The sequence below is a fragment of the Cupressus sempervirens genome, chromosome 3 (genome assembly GCF_028749045.1).
Source record: "Cupressus sempervirens isolate cs-2001-9-10 chromosome 3, ASM2874904v1, whole genome shotgun sequence".
Taxonomy (NCBI): domain Eukaryota; kingdom Viridiplantae; phylum Streptophyta; class Pinopsida; order Cupressales; family Cupressaceae; genus Cupressus; species Cupressus sempervirens.
In genome coordinates this window covers 46,984,480-47,002,551 of record NC_143120.1, presented here as the reverse complement: position 1 = coordinate 47,002,551, position 18,072 = coordinate 46,984,480, and the positions used below count along the sequence as shown (strand labels likewise).

General features: G+C 33.2%; 1 protein-coding gene across 1 annotated transcript in view; it reads left to right on the top strand.

Moving 5' to 3' along the window:
- The window catches only part of LOC149564728 (MADS-box transcription factor 50-like), a 328,681-nt gene extending 312,497 nt beyond the window's left edge, over positions 1–16,184 (top strand). The window contains exon 3 of the mRNA XM_089818283.1: positions 16,043–16,184. Within this exon, the coding sequence (XP_089674409.1) occupies positions 16,043–16,054 (12 nt within the window). The 3' untranslated portion in view covers positions 16,055–16,184. The remainder of the gene's footprint in view (positions 1–16,042) is intronic.
- Positions 16,185–18,072: the final 1,888 nt, after the last annotated feature.

Below are 18,072 nucleotides of genomic sequence, written 5' to 3'. Positions count from 1 at the left end.
TAGTAAACACTATTTGAAGCCTTTTTAGCATTCTTTCATTCTATTTAAAGCTATCAAACACCAAATTCAATCATTGGATACACTATTTCAAGACTTTTTGAATATTCTTTCTATAGAAAAGGTTAGTGCAGTCCTTTTTAAATATTCTTTATTATTATATAGAGACAAATTTGATTATAATTTGACATGTTTAATAAATAGTGAATTCATTGAAATTTGTATGTTTGAATGAATTGTTATCTGAAAATGGTTAGAAATTTGACAAGTTGTTTAATATATATTGCGTATTCATTGAAATAATTGTAATTTGCATATGTATTTGAATGATTTGTAATTTACAAATTGTAAGTAATTCAAATATTTGAATAATTTGACATATAGAAATCATCATCATGCTAAGGAAGAAACCAAAAACTCAAACAATGGAGGAGAGGGAGAGAGATTTGGCAATGAAAAGAGATAAAATGAAGCTACTATGTGAACAAAGAAAATTGCAAAGCAATAATGAAGAATTATCTTTTGAAGAGGAACAAGAACCACCGATACAAAGAAACAAAGAGAAAGAATTAGAAAGACAAAAAAAACAAATGAGACTATTACACTCAAGAAGACAATTGAATCGTGAAGCTACACTATCTTCCAATGTTGGAGTCATATCATCATCTCATGTTGAAGAGATGCTAATTTTTAGGTTTGATGACGTACACACTCCATCATGTCATGTTGAAGGCACAACATCAACATATCAAGTAGGTGATATTCCATCTTTTGCATCTTATTGCCAAGGCACATCATCTTCAGTTCAAGATATGCAAAGCACTCAACCTTATGTTGATATTCAAAATGTTGAGGGAATGGAAGAGATTATAACACCTTCTAAAATTCATTTTAGAAAATCAAAATATTTGATTGATACTGATACTAACATTTTGAAATCAATGCCTGACAAGATTAGCAAGCGTACTTGTCAAAGAAAAGTTAATCGTATGTGGAGATTATTCTTTAAAGAATTAAATATTATAGGTCAATGCCAATTATTTGTTGAAATGATGACAAATTTGAAATTTAGGCCTAACATGAAGACTCTTGGGCTAAGAATGATAGACGATTCAAATGAAAAAATATTGTAAAGAATCTAATGAGTGCTTATGACAAAGTGGGTTCTAAATCACGCACCAAAGATAATAATATCACAAGACGAGTACTTATATCAACAATAGTAAATACCCAAATAAAGAAAGCTCGACTCATGATAAAGACAAGAAAAATATTAAAAATTGGTAGAGGTACTCTACGGAAAGCCATGCTAAGGTGTGAGAGATTGGAAGATCCAACAAAAAATGAGTTATGGACATTTAGCAGTAGACTACCGCAAAAGGATAAATAGATTAGTGAAGCTTTGAAACCATTGATCAAAGATTTTTGGACAAATAACACATGTGTTTCTCCTAATCAAAGAGATGTTTTAAGAAGGAGAATTGGTAGCCAAAATCACAACCCGCATGCGAAACATTTTTTGGACTCAACTCAAACACAATTTTTTGCAAAATTTATTGGTATGTATCCTCAAATTCGAATAAGTCAAATTTTTTGAGATGGGTAAACCTTTTTATGTGAAGATAAATCACACATGCATGACTTGTTGTTGTAGGATACATATTGAATTTTCTAACTATTTTGATATTTTTAGGCATATATGTGTGCTTTTGCATTCCAAGTTTGTTTTGCAGGATTGTGACATGAATAAGCCACCTAGATCTTCAAGGGAATTCATATCTAATATTTTATGTGAAATAGGGGACATGCAACAATTTTATAAGACATCATGCTTGGATGGTACATGCTTATTTTGTGGTTCTTTGCAACTTTTATCAACTTGTGAACATATGGATAGTACACATGCAATTGGAAATGAAATAGTAGATTAAAAAAAATATAAGAAGTGACATATGCTCTAAAAGATGAAAAATAGGGTAAAATATGTGATTTAGTTATTGAAAAGATTCCAATGTATGAGTTCATGAAGATTTTTTGTGAAAAAATTATTTACAACTATGTAAAGCATACACATAGAGCTCAATGGCTAGATTTGCAATTCAAGTTGTGCAAGGCTACGTTTCCATTGGATACTATTGTTTTGGTTGTAGACTTCAAAGATAACTACACACTACAACCACAAAATGAGGTGCAAGCAAAGTATTATACTTCTCAATAGGTTTTCATATTTGTTCACATAACATTCATGCATTCACCTACAAGTACAAAGGATGACAGGAAGATTTTGAGGGAGTCCCATTTTTACATCAGCAATGATCAATCACATTTTATAGAGTTTGTACATGGTTGTTTTCAACTTTTTTATGAAGATTTGGCTAATAGGGGCATACCATATCGTTAGCACATTATCTGGTCGGATAATTGTGCATCTCAATTCAAGAATACACAGATGTTCTATTGGTTGAGCAGGATGCACAGGTTGTCTAGAATTGAATATATATGAAATTTCACAGAGGCTGGTCATGGAAAGGGAGAGCACGATGGTGTAGGTGCATGCATCAAAAGAGCCTTAGCTTGTGAAGAACTAAAGTACAAAGATGGAGCAATATTGATAAATGCAAAATCTATTGTCCAGTGGTATAACGCTACAATGGGTCCAAGTAAGGAAGATGAGTTTACAGCTCATAGATATTTTTGGTTGATAGATAATATTAATATTGCACCATATGAGGATTGTTGCATACTAATAGGATCAAGTGAGTTGCACTCTTTTAGAAGCTTTGATGCAGGTTCATGGAGTATCCACACACGAAAAATGGCATGCTATTGTCCATCATGTACAGAGAAAAATTGGGATGAGTGTGAGTCAACTGAATGGGTAGACCAATGGGATATATGGGTTTTGGACCCAATTGACACCTATCATCCCCCACAAGCACTGAAAATGGTAGAGATGGATTCGTCCATTGACTTTGATTGCTTGTCTAATCTATTACAACCTGGTTATATATATATATATATCTTTGTAATTTCAATATGTAACTTTATAACTTTTACCTAAGTATTTTTTGAATTAATGACCGCATTTTGTACATTTATCACTGTAGGCCATGTTTTTGTTATTATTGCACCTGAAGACAATGAAGAAGGGATAGATTATTATTTGTGTCATTGCGTTGAAGGCAAACAAAAATTGGATCTCTCAGTTATAGATGGTGAAGGTTTAGAGCACCATATCAGTGTGGTGGTTGTAACCAGCATATAGCTTAGACGATATTCTATGAAGAACCCTAACTTTTGGTTATTCAAGGATTGGAAAACAGAGAGGAAGATTCTTCATTATTTGAACCTTGTTTTTGCATCATATGTCTACTTGATAAAATATGGTGAAAAACCACATAATAAGACTCTTTGAAAAGTTCACGAGTCAGACCACAAGGCAATACTTGAGACATTAAAATGTAGAGCAGATCCAGTTGGTTCATTAGACTGAATAGGGAGAGAGAGAGAGAGAGAGAGAGAGAGAGAGAGAGAGAGAGAGAGAGAGAGAGAGGTGCAGATGCACCTTGAATCATAGGGCTCTCACATTTTCATTTTTTGTCTTATGCTTCAAGTGATCCTTGTAAGTAGAATAAGGGTCATTGGACCTAGGTATGGTAGTTAGGGTATTGGATGTCATTTAATATCCTTAGAAGAGTCACTATTTTGGCCTAAAAATCAAGGCATACCTTGTCATAGGGCAATGAGTAACCTAAGGGATGATTTATTAGCTTAGGGAAGGGTCCCTAGCATGGAATTACTAAGGGATAGCCTAAATAACAAGTTAGAAGTGTTAAGAAGAGAAAGCAAGAAAAATTGCAACAGTTGCTATATTGCAATTTTGCAATTTTTGCAAAATGCTAATTTAGCAAGAAATTGTGGATTTTCTTTTTAAAACTTGAAGGAGGCCAATGCAAACCATAAGGATGAAGGGGAAAGACCTTGGAAGAGAAATAAAGACTTTCCAAACCCTAAAATGAGAGAAGTTAATATCATTATGTATGGTCAGCATGATATTTGAAGGCAAAATTACTGAGTTTCTGAGTTTTAAGGCATTTTTTACATTGTTTTTAGATTGTACTAGTTTCCATGGTAGATTAGGTTGTTTATAACAATTTTTTTTTAGGAAGTTTGGTTTGATTGTCTTTCTTTTCATAGTTTCTCAAAAAAAGTTGCTTGACAACTTTTGGGCAACTTCTTAAAAAGTTGTTAAACTTTCAAAAACTCTTCCCCAAATGGCTAGTTGGTTCAAAACAACCTTGCAACCATTGGAGATAACCTATATTAGCCCTTAGAGGTAGGTGATAGGTATGATGTACTTATTTTGGCAAGAAATTAATAAAGTAACCTATTTTTCCTATAAAATTTTGTGTTTCAGAGCATTGTATAGACTAGTACGGATATTGGGACATCTGCTAGTGACCCCAAAAGTTAGAGGGGTGAGTTAACTTTCATTTACACTTGGTTTCTTGTTTTCATCCTTTGTAGTTTGTAAGTTATTCAAGTTTTGCTGAAGGTGCCTACAAATCAGCATTAAACCAAGGGTTTCACCTAGGGCCTTGTTGTTTTGGCACTTTCCACCATGGGAATTTGATGCCCCTTGGTGGAATGCAAGCCCTATCAATGTACCTCATGATTTTTTAAGTTTTACAGATGGCCAATCAAGGAATGAATTTTTCCACCATACCCTAGGTGTATGACTCAATACATGCACCATTCAACATTTCACCGCAATCACTATAACTTTTTCTCCAGAGTGATACAAGGTCTATAACTTTGGATTTGGACTTCTTTTATACCCCCTAGATGTTCCAATAATTGTGTTGCAAATTGGAATGTGTGAAAGGGTACCTGTAGTGTAACTGTAACCTAATTAGGCCTATCAACACTTTCCAAACACTGTTACAGTAGTGGCTTCTATTCTCTTATAGTTTGTGAGGTTTACATATGTTTTATATGTCCTAAAAGGGTTTTTTATTCTCACTTTAAATTGTGTCTTCATGTGGGGTTTTTCCATATTATGTTCAATTTACAGTTTGAAGGGCTACTAGCCTTTTCAATGGCAAATTGTTGTAATTGTATATCAGTGTTGTTTGGACACAAGAGAATCACTTTATCTATTGTATATTGACCTTAATAGGTCTAAGGTTTTTTTGTATTCTATTCGATGGTTATTGTTCTCTTTTCATTCATGTTTGGGGGTATGTTTCCTTCTTAGGCTTTTGGAGAATCCTTATGTTTTGGTGCTTTTGAACTTAGGAAAACCTAGTGATTAGGTTCCCTACCTTGTTTGGGTTGTGATAACCTATGATAAGTTTATTATTGATTCTTGTGATAAGTGTCCCAGCACTAAACCCTCTTTTTGGGAAATTTGAAAGATTCCTACCTTGTCTAATTGCATAGTGGCTTTCCTTTTAGAAGCTTCCACCGTGCACTGCTACATCACAAGCTATCCTAAGTGAACTATCTAGGATCCTTAGGTGCCTTCTTTGATGAGTCTAGAATGGGTGCTCCTGCACCAGTTATCTACTTGAGTGGACATGTTTGGGAACTGACAATATCCATTTAAACTCAATTCTCCATTTAAAGGTGGCAATGATCTTTTTGTTGTTATGTTAAGATCATTAATATATTTCAATGAGAACTTTGAGGGATCATGCCCAGCTTGAGTATCCTGGCTTCCCAAGTCCTGTAAATGCAAGGTCATTGATGAATAGGCATTTCTAATTGAAACATCTATGGTGTTGGAATGAAGTGTGTGACCAGATTCTTTGCATACTAATGAGACAATTTGAGGCTTCACTTCACATTTCTCCATGGACAATTTTATAGCACTTGTTACTTCTCTATTTGAAAATGTTGTGTCTATGTACATGTGCACTCTTTCCCAATAGTTGTAGGCTTTGTCTCTTCATTCTAAGTAATTGGCATACCCTGGATGGCACTAAGATAACCATTTTCTTCTAAAATTTCCTTTTCTCTCAGATTAATTACTCTATTAATCAGGTTTTCTATATCTTCCTTTGTATATTTAATAGATGTAGCTACAATTCCTTTGTATATATTCCTCTATATATTAAGCTTTCCTCCATAGGAATGAGAAGGCATGGGGAGTGAGGCCAACTATTGGTCACTCTATTAAAAAGGTAGTTCTTGGCCATCCCACTAATGGGAATCATTTCAATCTTATTTTCAGAATCGGTACCTCATTTTTCTTGAAAGAATAACAGATATTGTTTTCAATGTCTTTGAAATATTTGTAGCTGGTAGCCAATTTCTTATTCATTGTCTCTTAATATTCATGGGAAGCTAAGATATTTGGTTGCCTAATAGGTCCTATAAATCTTAACTAGGGTCCTAGAATAGTCCTAGATGGACCCATTTGACCTAAATATGTAAAGAGCAAAAATTGCTCGAAAGTTACAATGTTGCTCAAAAAGTTGCTTGAGCAACTTTTGCAATTTTTGCAAAAAAGTTGTGAATGAAAGTTTTGGAATTTGCAACTATCCATGCTCTAGTATATGAGTATGGGAAACATATTTTTGAAGGTTAGAAGGTTTCTAGTTAGATTTTCATTTTTAAGCAACTTTTACAAATTTTGTAATTTTGCACAAAAAGTGCAACTTTTGTAAAGTTCACTAGATTTCACTTCTAGGACTTAGAAAAGGTTCCAAACTATTAAAAAACAACTAAAAACACCTAATCCTAGGCTATCTTGACCAAAAACTCAAAAAGACCCAATTTTGCCTAATTAGCAACTTTTGCTCATATCTTGCACAAAGTGGACTAGGCATACATGTCTTGCTCATATCTCTCTCATCGTCCATCATGGGATCAAAATGTCTATTATATTAGCTCCGGGTGGCTAGGTAAATGCCAGCCCCAAGCTCGTCCTATCTTGTTGAGCAATCGAACATTCTCGGATGCCGAACCAAAACGTCCCTAAGAGTCACTAAATGCCATAGGGCAACAATCTTTGATGAGGCATATCTCAAAGCTCATGTGAGGTATGGATTCTATTCTAGGTGCTATAGATTGTATTGTGGAGAGCTACAATAACCTCTTTCACTTTTTAGAGATCTTATTCTGTTTTGATTTTGCGACCCCATCTTGGGTGATATTGAAACTTGTAGTGTTGGCTAGTACAAAGTTGCCAACTGTTGAATCTCCCTCACCATTTGTCGTAGGATCAAACTATCTATTCTATTAACTCTAGGTGGTTGGGTAAATCTTAGTCCCAAGATCATCCCATAATATTGAGTGCTCAAACGTTCTCAGGCACACTAAGCCGAAACATCCCTAAGAGTCACTAAATGTCATAGGGCAGTGATCTTTGACGGGGCATATCTCGGAGCTTGTGCGAGGTATGGATGTGATTCTAGGTGTTATAGGACCATATTGTGGAGACCTATAATAACCTCTCTCACTTTTTGGAGATCTTATTTCATTTTGATTTTGTGACCCCATCTTGGGTGATGTTGAAACTTGTAGTGTTAGCCAATACAAAATTGCCAACTGCCGAATCTCCCTCACCATTCATCGTGGGATCAAACAGTCTATTCTATTAGCTTTGAGTGGTTGGGTAAACCCTAGCCCCAAGCTTTTCATGTCCTATTGAGCATTTGAACATTTTTGAGCACGCCAAACTGAAACATCCCTAAGAGTTACTAAATGACATAGGGCAATGATCTTTGACGGGGCATATCTCAGAGCTCGTGTGAGGTATGGATGTGATTCTAGTATCTATAGGATCATGTTGTGGAGACCTAAAATAGTCTCTCTCACTTTTTGAAGATCTTATTCCATTTTGATTTTGTGACCCCATCTCGAGTGATGTTGAAACTCGTAGTGTTAGCCAACACAAAGTTGCCAACTACTGAATCTCCCTTACCAATAATTGTGGGATTGAATTATCTATAATGTTAGCTCTAGGTGTTAGGTAAACCCTAGCCACAAGCTTGTCTCATCCTTTTGAGTGTTTGAACATTTTTAGGCATGCTGAACCAAAACATCCCTAAGAGTCACTAAATGCCATAGGGCAACGATCTTTGATGGGGCATATCTCAGAGATCGTGCAAGGTATGGATGCAATTCCAAGTGCTATAGGACCATATTTTAGAGACCTATAATAACCTCTCTCACTTTTTGGAGATCTTATTCCATTTTGATTTTGCCACCCCATCTCAAGTGATGCTGAAACTTGTAGTTTTGGCCAATACAAGGTTGCCAACTATTGAATCTCCCTCATCGTTTGTTGTGGGATTGAACTATATATTTTGTTAACTTTAGGTGGCTAGCTAAACCCTAGCCCCAGGCTCATCTTGTGCTATTTAGCACTCAAACATTCTTGGGCATACCAGAGTGAAATGTCTCTAAGAGTCACTAAATGTCATAGGGTAGTAATATTTGACAAGGAATATCTCGAAGCTCGTATGAGGTATGGATGAAATTCTAGGAGCTATAAGACCATGTTGTAGAGACCTACAATAACCTCTCTCACATTTTGGAGTTCTTATTTCATTTTGATTTTGCGACCACATCTCAGGTGATGCTGAAACTTGTAGTGTTGGCCAGTACAAAGTTGCCAGCTATTGAATCTCCCTCGTTGTTCATTGTGGTATCAAACTATCTATTTTGTTATCTCCAGCCAAGCTTGTCCCATCCCATTGAGCAATTGAATGTTTTCAGGTACGCCAAACCGAACAATCCCTAAGAGTCACTAAAAGCCATAGGGAAACAACATTTGACAGGGCATATCTCAGAGCTTGTGAAAGGTATGGATATGATTCTAGGTACTATAGGATTATGTTGCAGAGAGCTACAATAACCTCTCTCACTTTTTGGAGATCTTATTCCATTTTGATTTTGTGACTCCATCTCGGGTGATGTTGAAACTTGTAGTGTTGGCTAGTACAAAGTTTCCAACTGTCGAATCTCCCTCATTGTTCGTCATGGGATTAAACTTTCTATTCCATTAGCTCTAAGTAGCTGGATAAACACTAGCCCCAAGCTTCTCTCATCCCATTAAGCACTCAAACATTCTCAAGCATGCCAAACCGAATCATCCCTAAGAGTCATTAAATGCCATAGGGTAGCGATCTTTGACGAGCCATATCTCAGAGCTCGTGCAAGGTATGGATACAATTCTAGGTACTATAGGACTATGTTGCAAAAACCTACAATAAGCTCTCTTTCTTTTTGGAGATCTTAGTCTATTTTTATTTTGTGACCCCATCTTGGGTAATGTTGAAACTTGTAGTATTGGCTAGTCCAAAGTTGCCAACTATCGAATCTCCCTCACCATTCATCGTGGGATCAAACTATCTATTCCATTAGCTCTAATGGTCAGGTAAACCCTATCTCCAAGCTCATCCCATTCTATTGAGCACTCAAACATTCTTGGGCACGCTGAACTGAATCATCCCTAAGAGTCACTAAATGCCATAGGGCAACGATCTTTGACTGTGGAAACTGGATATGTCATCTCATCTAATGATGGAGACTCGTGATAGAAGGTAAAGTGGTGATCATACACCTCATTTTGAACATTTTATTTTTTATGGTAATAAGGTAATCCTTGTTTGTAAGGTCAAGGAACTTGAGGTCACCTATAAACCCAAGTTGCCTTAGTCCTAACAATTTTTCTTTTTTTGTTGTTTTTGTTAATAAGTTGACTCAAAAAGTGTTTTAAAATTTATTACACCTTATACAGGTCCTATGTGTTACCAAAAACCACCTGGTTAAGTTCTAGGAAGTGTTAGTGCAAAAATTGCATTTTGCAATAAAAGTTGTTGACAACTTTTTGGCAATTTTAGCAATTTTTTGGAAAACCTTGAAATGAACCTTGTAACCAATCAAACCAACTGGTAATCGATTGGAATGAATGTCAAATGATGAAAATACCCTCTATGAATTTAGAGGAGGCATAAGGTGTTGGTGATCACTAAGTTTTTTTATATGGCAAGGAATCAATGTTGATGTTAAACTTGTATATAGGATCATTGAGTTATTGTTAAATATCATTACTTTCTGTTTGGAACAACAAACTCGTACTTTGTCAGAATGAAACACCACTTTAGCTACATGTTATCATTGAATGGAGTTAGTGGAATATGTTAAGGATCTTCTTGGTTGTCTTAATAGCCATTTCATGGGTTTGAAACATTATCTCTTCCCTTTGTGAAGAGTTGTCTAAAAATCAACAAACTACATGTTGTTGCAAAGAAAATACAGTCATAGGATGTTGGAGGATTGTTTTCACTCATAGGATGTTGAAGAATCTCTTGGAAGGATGGAATAGATCACAGACTAAAATTTGTGAGATAGTGAATAGGTGTTCCTTGAAGTGTCTAAGATGTTAGTTTGAAGCAAAAAGTTGATTATGATCCATTTCTCAAATTTGCTCATTTTTCCCTTATTGCTTCCCAAGTCTTGAATAGGGAAAGTGATCAAGTAGTTTTGTGAAGTTGAGTAGAATTTTTTTCAATGTTGTAACCAAGTTGGAAAGAGTCTTTGAAGACACTTAGGAAGGTGGTAAAGGTAGTTTGACTTAAAAGTGTTCTTGTTGGGAATCCACTAGGTTTTGGTGTGAGCACTTTGCATCATTTTGGATGCAATTTACATTAAAATGAAATACATGAAATGTACTTAAAATGTGAACAAAAAAAAAAGATATATATTATGATAACCAACAATGTCATACATGAACAAACATATAATATATTATGATAACCAATAATTTCACATATGAATGAACATATAATATATTATGATAACCAATAATGTCATACATGAACAAACATATAATATATTATGATAACCAATAATGTCATAAGTCTAATAATGCCATGCATCAAATATATGTCATACATCAAATATAAAATGTCATATATACATCAAATGTATATCGAATATGTCCACTGACATAAAATCCAACATATATGTCCACTAATGCCTATACATGTGTGTCTATCAACTATATCTTCTCCTTCCCACGAGGGGAAGGAAACAAATCCCTAGAGGTCTTCAGTCATTGTGTGGAGGGAGATAATTGGGATGATGGGGTTTTCCTCACATGCTTGCTCATCCTCTTGTTTAGGCTTTTCTCTAACTCAAGCTGATACAAAAAAAGTAGATATGAATCAATAATTATTATACATTGAAATCAAATATATGTGCACACAAAGTTAATTATTTTCTTATCGCCATCAAATAGTCACTTTGTACGTCCACCTCAAAGGCTTGTGGACGATCGGGTATAATAAAGCCCTACAACAATTCAATCAATATAATCAGTTATAAATTACATTAAAATTTTTTATACTAACTATTATAAACAACAACTAAAACCAAGAAAATTCTTTCATACCTCGGTTAATGGCTCTAAACTAGCCGTTGTTGCAGCAACTCCACGATCGATGGACTGGTGAAGATGAGGAGTCTCAAACATCAACAATTACATGTCATGTAATACAATTTACATGTAACATAAAATATGAAACAAATATAATCAAATGAATTTAATTAACATGAAACAAATGTACCTCTACAAAGCTTGTATCATGCCTAGGCTAAGAGTCCCTTGTGAATGTTGATGGTCTACTAGAGAACTGATGCACATGCATAAATTTTTTTTGTCAATCCTTCATATGATTACTTAATAAATATATGTATTAATTTAAATGATTAAATCGATACATACCTCTCGACTCATTGACAGGATGAAAATTTGGGTCAGGGAATCTATACTAGGGCCAACAACACTCTTACCCTGAATTTTGAACAATGTCAATACATGCTAATTAATTATTCATTCACTATACATACGAAATGTGATCAAATTAGTTTATTATAATTGTAGTTTACTTGTGTTTCAATGTCAAATGTGTCATTCAGGAACTCATCAGTGATTAGTCCATCATCCATACTGTCTCCAGTATGACTGTCAAATGTGCATAAGGATCCACATGATGTGCACATATGACCACGATGCATAGAAGGCTCCTCCTCAGCTAATGGACTGGTGCAATGAATGATAGTTTGTGTCAGAGCATTAATAGTCCCTAGAGTGTTGGTCTCTACATGTTCCTTCACAATTGAAGGAATAATCACATACTCACCCTGTGGCTTGACAACAAGTGCCCTAACTACATAAGGGTCACAACGTGCCCCTGACCTCTCAAATAATGACCCCCTACCTCTAACCTAAGATTCTAATATATCAAAATAATTGGGGATCTCCCCGAGGACAAATTCACAATATTTTTTTTTTTTAAAATACATTGGAACCTCGTGATTATTGTAGGGAGGGGCATCAAAGACCATCCACCATCTATCCTACAAGTTATTTCTAATACCATCATGTATGCATCAATAGATGGGGAACCTTTTAGTTGTATGTCTAACAATATCTTGTTCTCTAAGCTTTTTAAACAATGCACAAATGCTACCTTTTTCTATTTCTTTTTTTTTTAACATCTTGATATGATAATTTGTTTGCATAATATCTTCTTTGTTCATCCCTCTTAACATGCCAAATATCCAACTGACCACTAACAAAAGCTACATGGGTCATAATGGACTCAAGGGAGGATGCCAATTGTACTCTCATCAGATTGGTTTGTCCACAAGCTTTCAACCTACCAATGAGTGCTTCTAATTCATTTTTCTCTCTTTCTATCTCATTCATTATGTTGTCTTGGGTTCCAGGAGGAAGTCTTCCAATCGATGCAGGTTGCAGAATTTCTTTCTCTTTTTGTGGAGGGTTTTGATTTTCATCTTGTGGAGGGTTTTGATTTGGATCTTGTGGAGGTTTTTATTCTGATTTTATTGATCTGACTGGGGATTTGGTGGTTCATTATTCACATTTTCTGATAAGAAACCAATTGCAATCTAAATAAATAAACAAATTTAAAGTAAATCTGAAAAAACTTACAAAAAAATATAAAAACTTACAAAATAATGCAAAAACATATAAAACAATGCCAAAACAAGAGTAGAAAACATACTATGTGATCTCGATCTTGATCTTCGGTGACTAGGAAGCATTTTGAGGAGGCGGGTGACAAAAATTTTCAATTTTTGCAACCAACATGTGTGATGTTGAGGAGAAAGAATGTGAAAACAAAAAACAATGAGATGGGCCACAGGTTTATAGCCCATATATAAAAATGTATGATTTCACAAAGTATGCATGTGCTATAGGGCATACGCACTTTGTGAATTAAAAAAAAAACTTTTGTGCGTCATGTTTTTGGCACCACAACTTCGTGCACTTACCTTATGCGTATGTATGATTCTCAAAGAAGTTAATACATGGAAAGTTACAAAATATCTGTGTCTCCAAATTTTGTCTCCATTTTCATGCTTTTTTATGATCTTAAGAATGAATGAACAAGTTTCATTTTATCCAAATGCAATTTATGTGAGTTGTATATCATTTCATTATTGTGTTTAATTCAAGGAATTAAATAAATGCTTTATGGGTATGTGCAGGATCATGGTCAACCAAACTATGGCCTTAAGTGGCAGTGAAAAATTGGCAAATCAAGATTATGTCAACTTGACACATAATTTTAAATGGTTCTAGAGTTTATACCAAAAAGTTGAAAAAAATAATCTGTAGAAAATTGAATGTAGTTTCTAAAATATTAGGCCTTAACTGGGGAAAAAAATATTTGATTGGTCAAAAGTTTGGATTTTAATGCAGTACTATGAAAAATTCAGCGCGAAAATAAAAAGTAGGTGTATGTTTCACCACCTTAATCAAAACCAAATGATAATATTTTTTAGTATAATTACGTCGAGAGGCATTCTATATAATGGCAGCACAAATGCCCAGCACAGGAATATGCCAAGATTCCTTGTCAATAAAAAAAAAGGCAGGAGTTACAAACTTCTAAATTAAATATTAAATTATTAAATCATAAAATAAAAAATACTCTCAAAATAATAGCTGGCCAAAATAATAGGATGTCAAATGGAGGCCAAAATAATAGGCCCAAAAAAGTAGAACCCGAAAAAATATGCCCAAAAAATATGCCCCTAAAAAATAGGGGCAAACCAATTTGAATATGATTTTTTTTTTTTGTTAAATATAATATTGCATGGAGATTCATGCTTTTTTTTTGTGCGGAGTGGGGGAATTTGAAATAAATTCGTGGAATGTGAAGAGATGTCTGTTGGGGGAGATGAGGAGTCCCTCACAAGCTATAAAACAAAGACTCCTCATTTCATTTTCATTTTATGTTTTTGCAAGAAGGAAGAGGTGAAGATTATTGGAGGATTAGATTGGAGTTTTTGAAAAGCAATAGATTGAAGTTTTGGAGTAATTTTTTTGCTGGTGAGATTTCTATTTTCTATTTAGATTTAGATGTAGACATAGATTCAAATTCAAAATTAGTTATAATATTCTACTTTGATTTATATTTCAATTTCAATTAGTTCCATTTAGATTTCTAGAATTATATTTGAAATTGTTTACACTTGCATTTAATAGTTTAATCTTGCATGTTTGATTTAGATTTAGATTTGCATTCAAAATCTTTTGAGTTATATATTTTATAATACTTTTCATTTGCATATTTTAAAAGTGCATGTTTTAAATTAGTTTTAGATTTGCATGTTTCATATTAATTTTAGATATGCATATTTCAAAATAGTTTTAGTTTGCATGTTTTAGATTTGAATGTTTCATAATAGTTTTATATTTGTATGTTTGAAAGTATTTATATTTTCATGTTTCAAAGTATAATTTTATCATTTATGTGGATGACAATGTCACCATATCAATACAATTTATATTTTATTAAAGTTAATGATTTATTTAAAGTAGATGAATCATATATTTAGTATATATTTTATCATTATTAGATTGTAAAATATAGAAAAATTCTCCAAATAATAGCTGGCCAAAATCATAATCATATGAAGCCAAATGGATGCTGAAATAATAGGGCCTGACAAAAGGGGCCAAAAATAAGACCCGAAAAAATAAGGCCAAAAAAATAGGGCTGAAATAATTTCATTAAATTTTTAAATATATAATATTTTTTTTTTGTTAAATTTATTTTTGCATGCACATTGATGCTTATTTTTCGTGGGGAGTGGGGGAATTTGAAATAAATTCGTGGAATGTCAAAAGACATCTATTGGGGGATATAAAGAGTCTCTCATGGGTTATAAAAAAATTGCTCCACATTTCATTTTCATTTTGTGTTTTTATAGGGAGGAAGAGGTGAAGATTATTGGAGTGGATTAGAGTTCTTGAAGAGGAGTAGATTAAAGTTTTGGAGTAATTTTTTGCGTGTGAGATTTCTATTTTTAATTTAGTTTTGCATTTAGATTTAGATTTAGTTATGTATTTAGATTTAAATGTAGATTTAATTTCAAAATTAGTTATAGTTTAGCCTTGCATGGTTGATTTAGATATTTGATAATACATTTCATTTGCACATTTTTAAAGTGCATGTTTCAATTTAGAATAATATTTTCATGTTTCATATTAGTTTTAGATTTTCATATTTCAAAATGCTTTTGGTTTTTATGTTTTAGATTTGTATGTTTCATAATAGTTTTATATTTGCATCTTTCAAAATATTTATGTTTTTCATGTTTCATAATTAAATTTTATCATTAATGTGGATGGCAAGGTCGCCTTATCAATAAAATTTGTATTTCATTAAATTTAATGATTAATTAAAAATAAATAAATCATATACTCAGTTTATATTCTATCATTGTTTACTTAGATTAATTATGTGTTTTATTTAAATATTTTTCACAGTATATATAATTTTTTATTAATATTTATGTTTGCAATGTTTGAAAAGTGGAAGACAATGCCACCATATTTCAAGCATTACAATCAAACTATTTCATTTGAAATAGTTTTGATTTTTATTTATGTTATTTTAAAAATTATTCATTTGAAAGAATTTGTGTTAATTATGAATACTTTTTTATTGTGATAAATTCTATATGTTGATGTTTGTTTATAAGTTTGCAGGTTACTATTTGAGTTATGGATGCCTCAAACAAAGAATCAAACATTATTTGATACTAGCCTGACTACTTCAATAACCTCAAATGATTTCTTTGAGACCAAGTTTGACAAATGCCTACAAATAATTAAAGAGATGTGCACAACTATAATTAAAGTTATGGAGAATGCAATATTTCCAATTGACTATGTTGGGGAAATAGAAGTAATGCATATGAAAGATGCATAAAAATTCATATGTGACACATCTACAAAAGTGAATGGGTTTCCCTCAATGATGAAAGAAGTCTATCATGATCATTGTTCAAACAAAGTTCACAAAAGAATCTTATTCATTGAAGAATGTGACATGTATTTACGCCATTACAAAGATTTTTATTTTTTGTATATGGTTCATTCTTGTCTCCAATTTTAGAATTTTACTTCTAATTAGTTGTATTGGCAGTTTTGTTTCCGCATTGTTTTATGTAACTTTCATGAAGAAGAAAACAAGAAAAAATAAATTTATTATAGTACAAAATATTTCTTTAATGGATGTGGCTACTAAATATGTTAATTAAGAAAGAAAATCATAAGTCTAAATAGATGTCCTTAATGATAAGTATATTTATTGATTACAATTCTTAATCATTGCAATAAAAATTGCATTAGCATTATTAAAATTCAACAATATATAATGTTCTCACATTATCATGCAGAAATAATTTCCATAAAATTGATTCTTATATATTATTTCACACTTTTTACATCATCTAAATAGTTGTGTTGGGACTTATAATTTCCCTTTCATGAAGTTAAAGGTTTGCACTATTTGAGTCATTTGTATAACATATATCCCAAATTTGACCATAGTTGTACTCCAAATACTCCAACACTACACCTAAATCTCATACGTCCCTTAACCATGTCCCTTATTTTAGTGTAACATTTAACCACTTACTAACCTTAACCATAACATTTAGTGTCATATAAATGAAATTGTAAACCTTGGATCCTAACTCTAACTCTTACTCTCTATATGATTGTACTAAGGATTTAGTAAATTATATACCTTAACCTAACCCTATATGTACTTGAAACTAGAAATAATATTATATTTTTTATAAGTGGAAATATATATATATATATATATATATATATATATATATATATATATATATAGAGAGAGAGAGAGAGAGAGAGAGAGAGAGATTAGGGGGTTTATCTAGAGAGAGAGAGAGATTAGGGGGTCTATCTAGAGAGACAGAGAGAGATAGATTACAGGGTGTATCGAGAGAGAGAGAGAGAGAGAGAGAGAGAGAGAGAGATTAGGAGGTGTATCTAGAGAGTAGGGAAAGAGAGAGAGAGAGAGAGAGAGAGAGAGAGAGAGAGAGAGAGAGAGAGAGAGATTAGGAGGTATATCTAGAGAGCAAGATGAGAGAGATAAGGGGGTGTATCTAGAGATTACAGAGAGGGATTAGGGGGTGTATCTAGAGACTAGAGACAAAGAGAGATTAGAGGGGGTATTTAGATAGGGGAAGATATTACTAGGTGTAGTTAGAGAGTAGAGAGAGGGAGGGATGGAGGGAGGGAGATAGATAGAGAGAGAGAGAGAGAGAGAGAGAGAGAGAGAGAGGATGGGAGAGGGAAGGATTACATTATTAAAAAGATTAATAACTTGTATCACAATAGCACTAATCATGGGCACTATAATAGAACTAACCCACATAAAAATTTAACCTGACAATTACCCTGACACTAAGATAAACTATAATAATAGCACTAGCATCAACTATAATATGATTAATAACCTAGAAATAACCTTAACCACAATAATAACACAAATCCTAACTCTAACTCTAACTCTGACTCTAAATCTAACCCTAACCCTAACCTTAACCCTAACCCTAACCCCAACTCTAACTCTAATTCTACCCTTGACCCTAACCTTAACTCTTTATAACCCTAACTCTATACCTAAGTCTAATCCTAACCCTAAGCCTTACTATAACCCTAATCCTAACTATTATTCTAACTCTAATGCTAATTCTAACCCT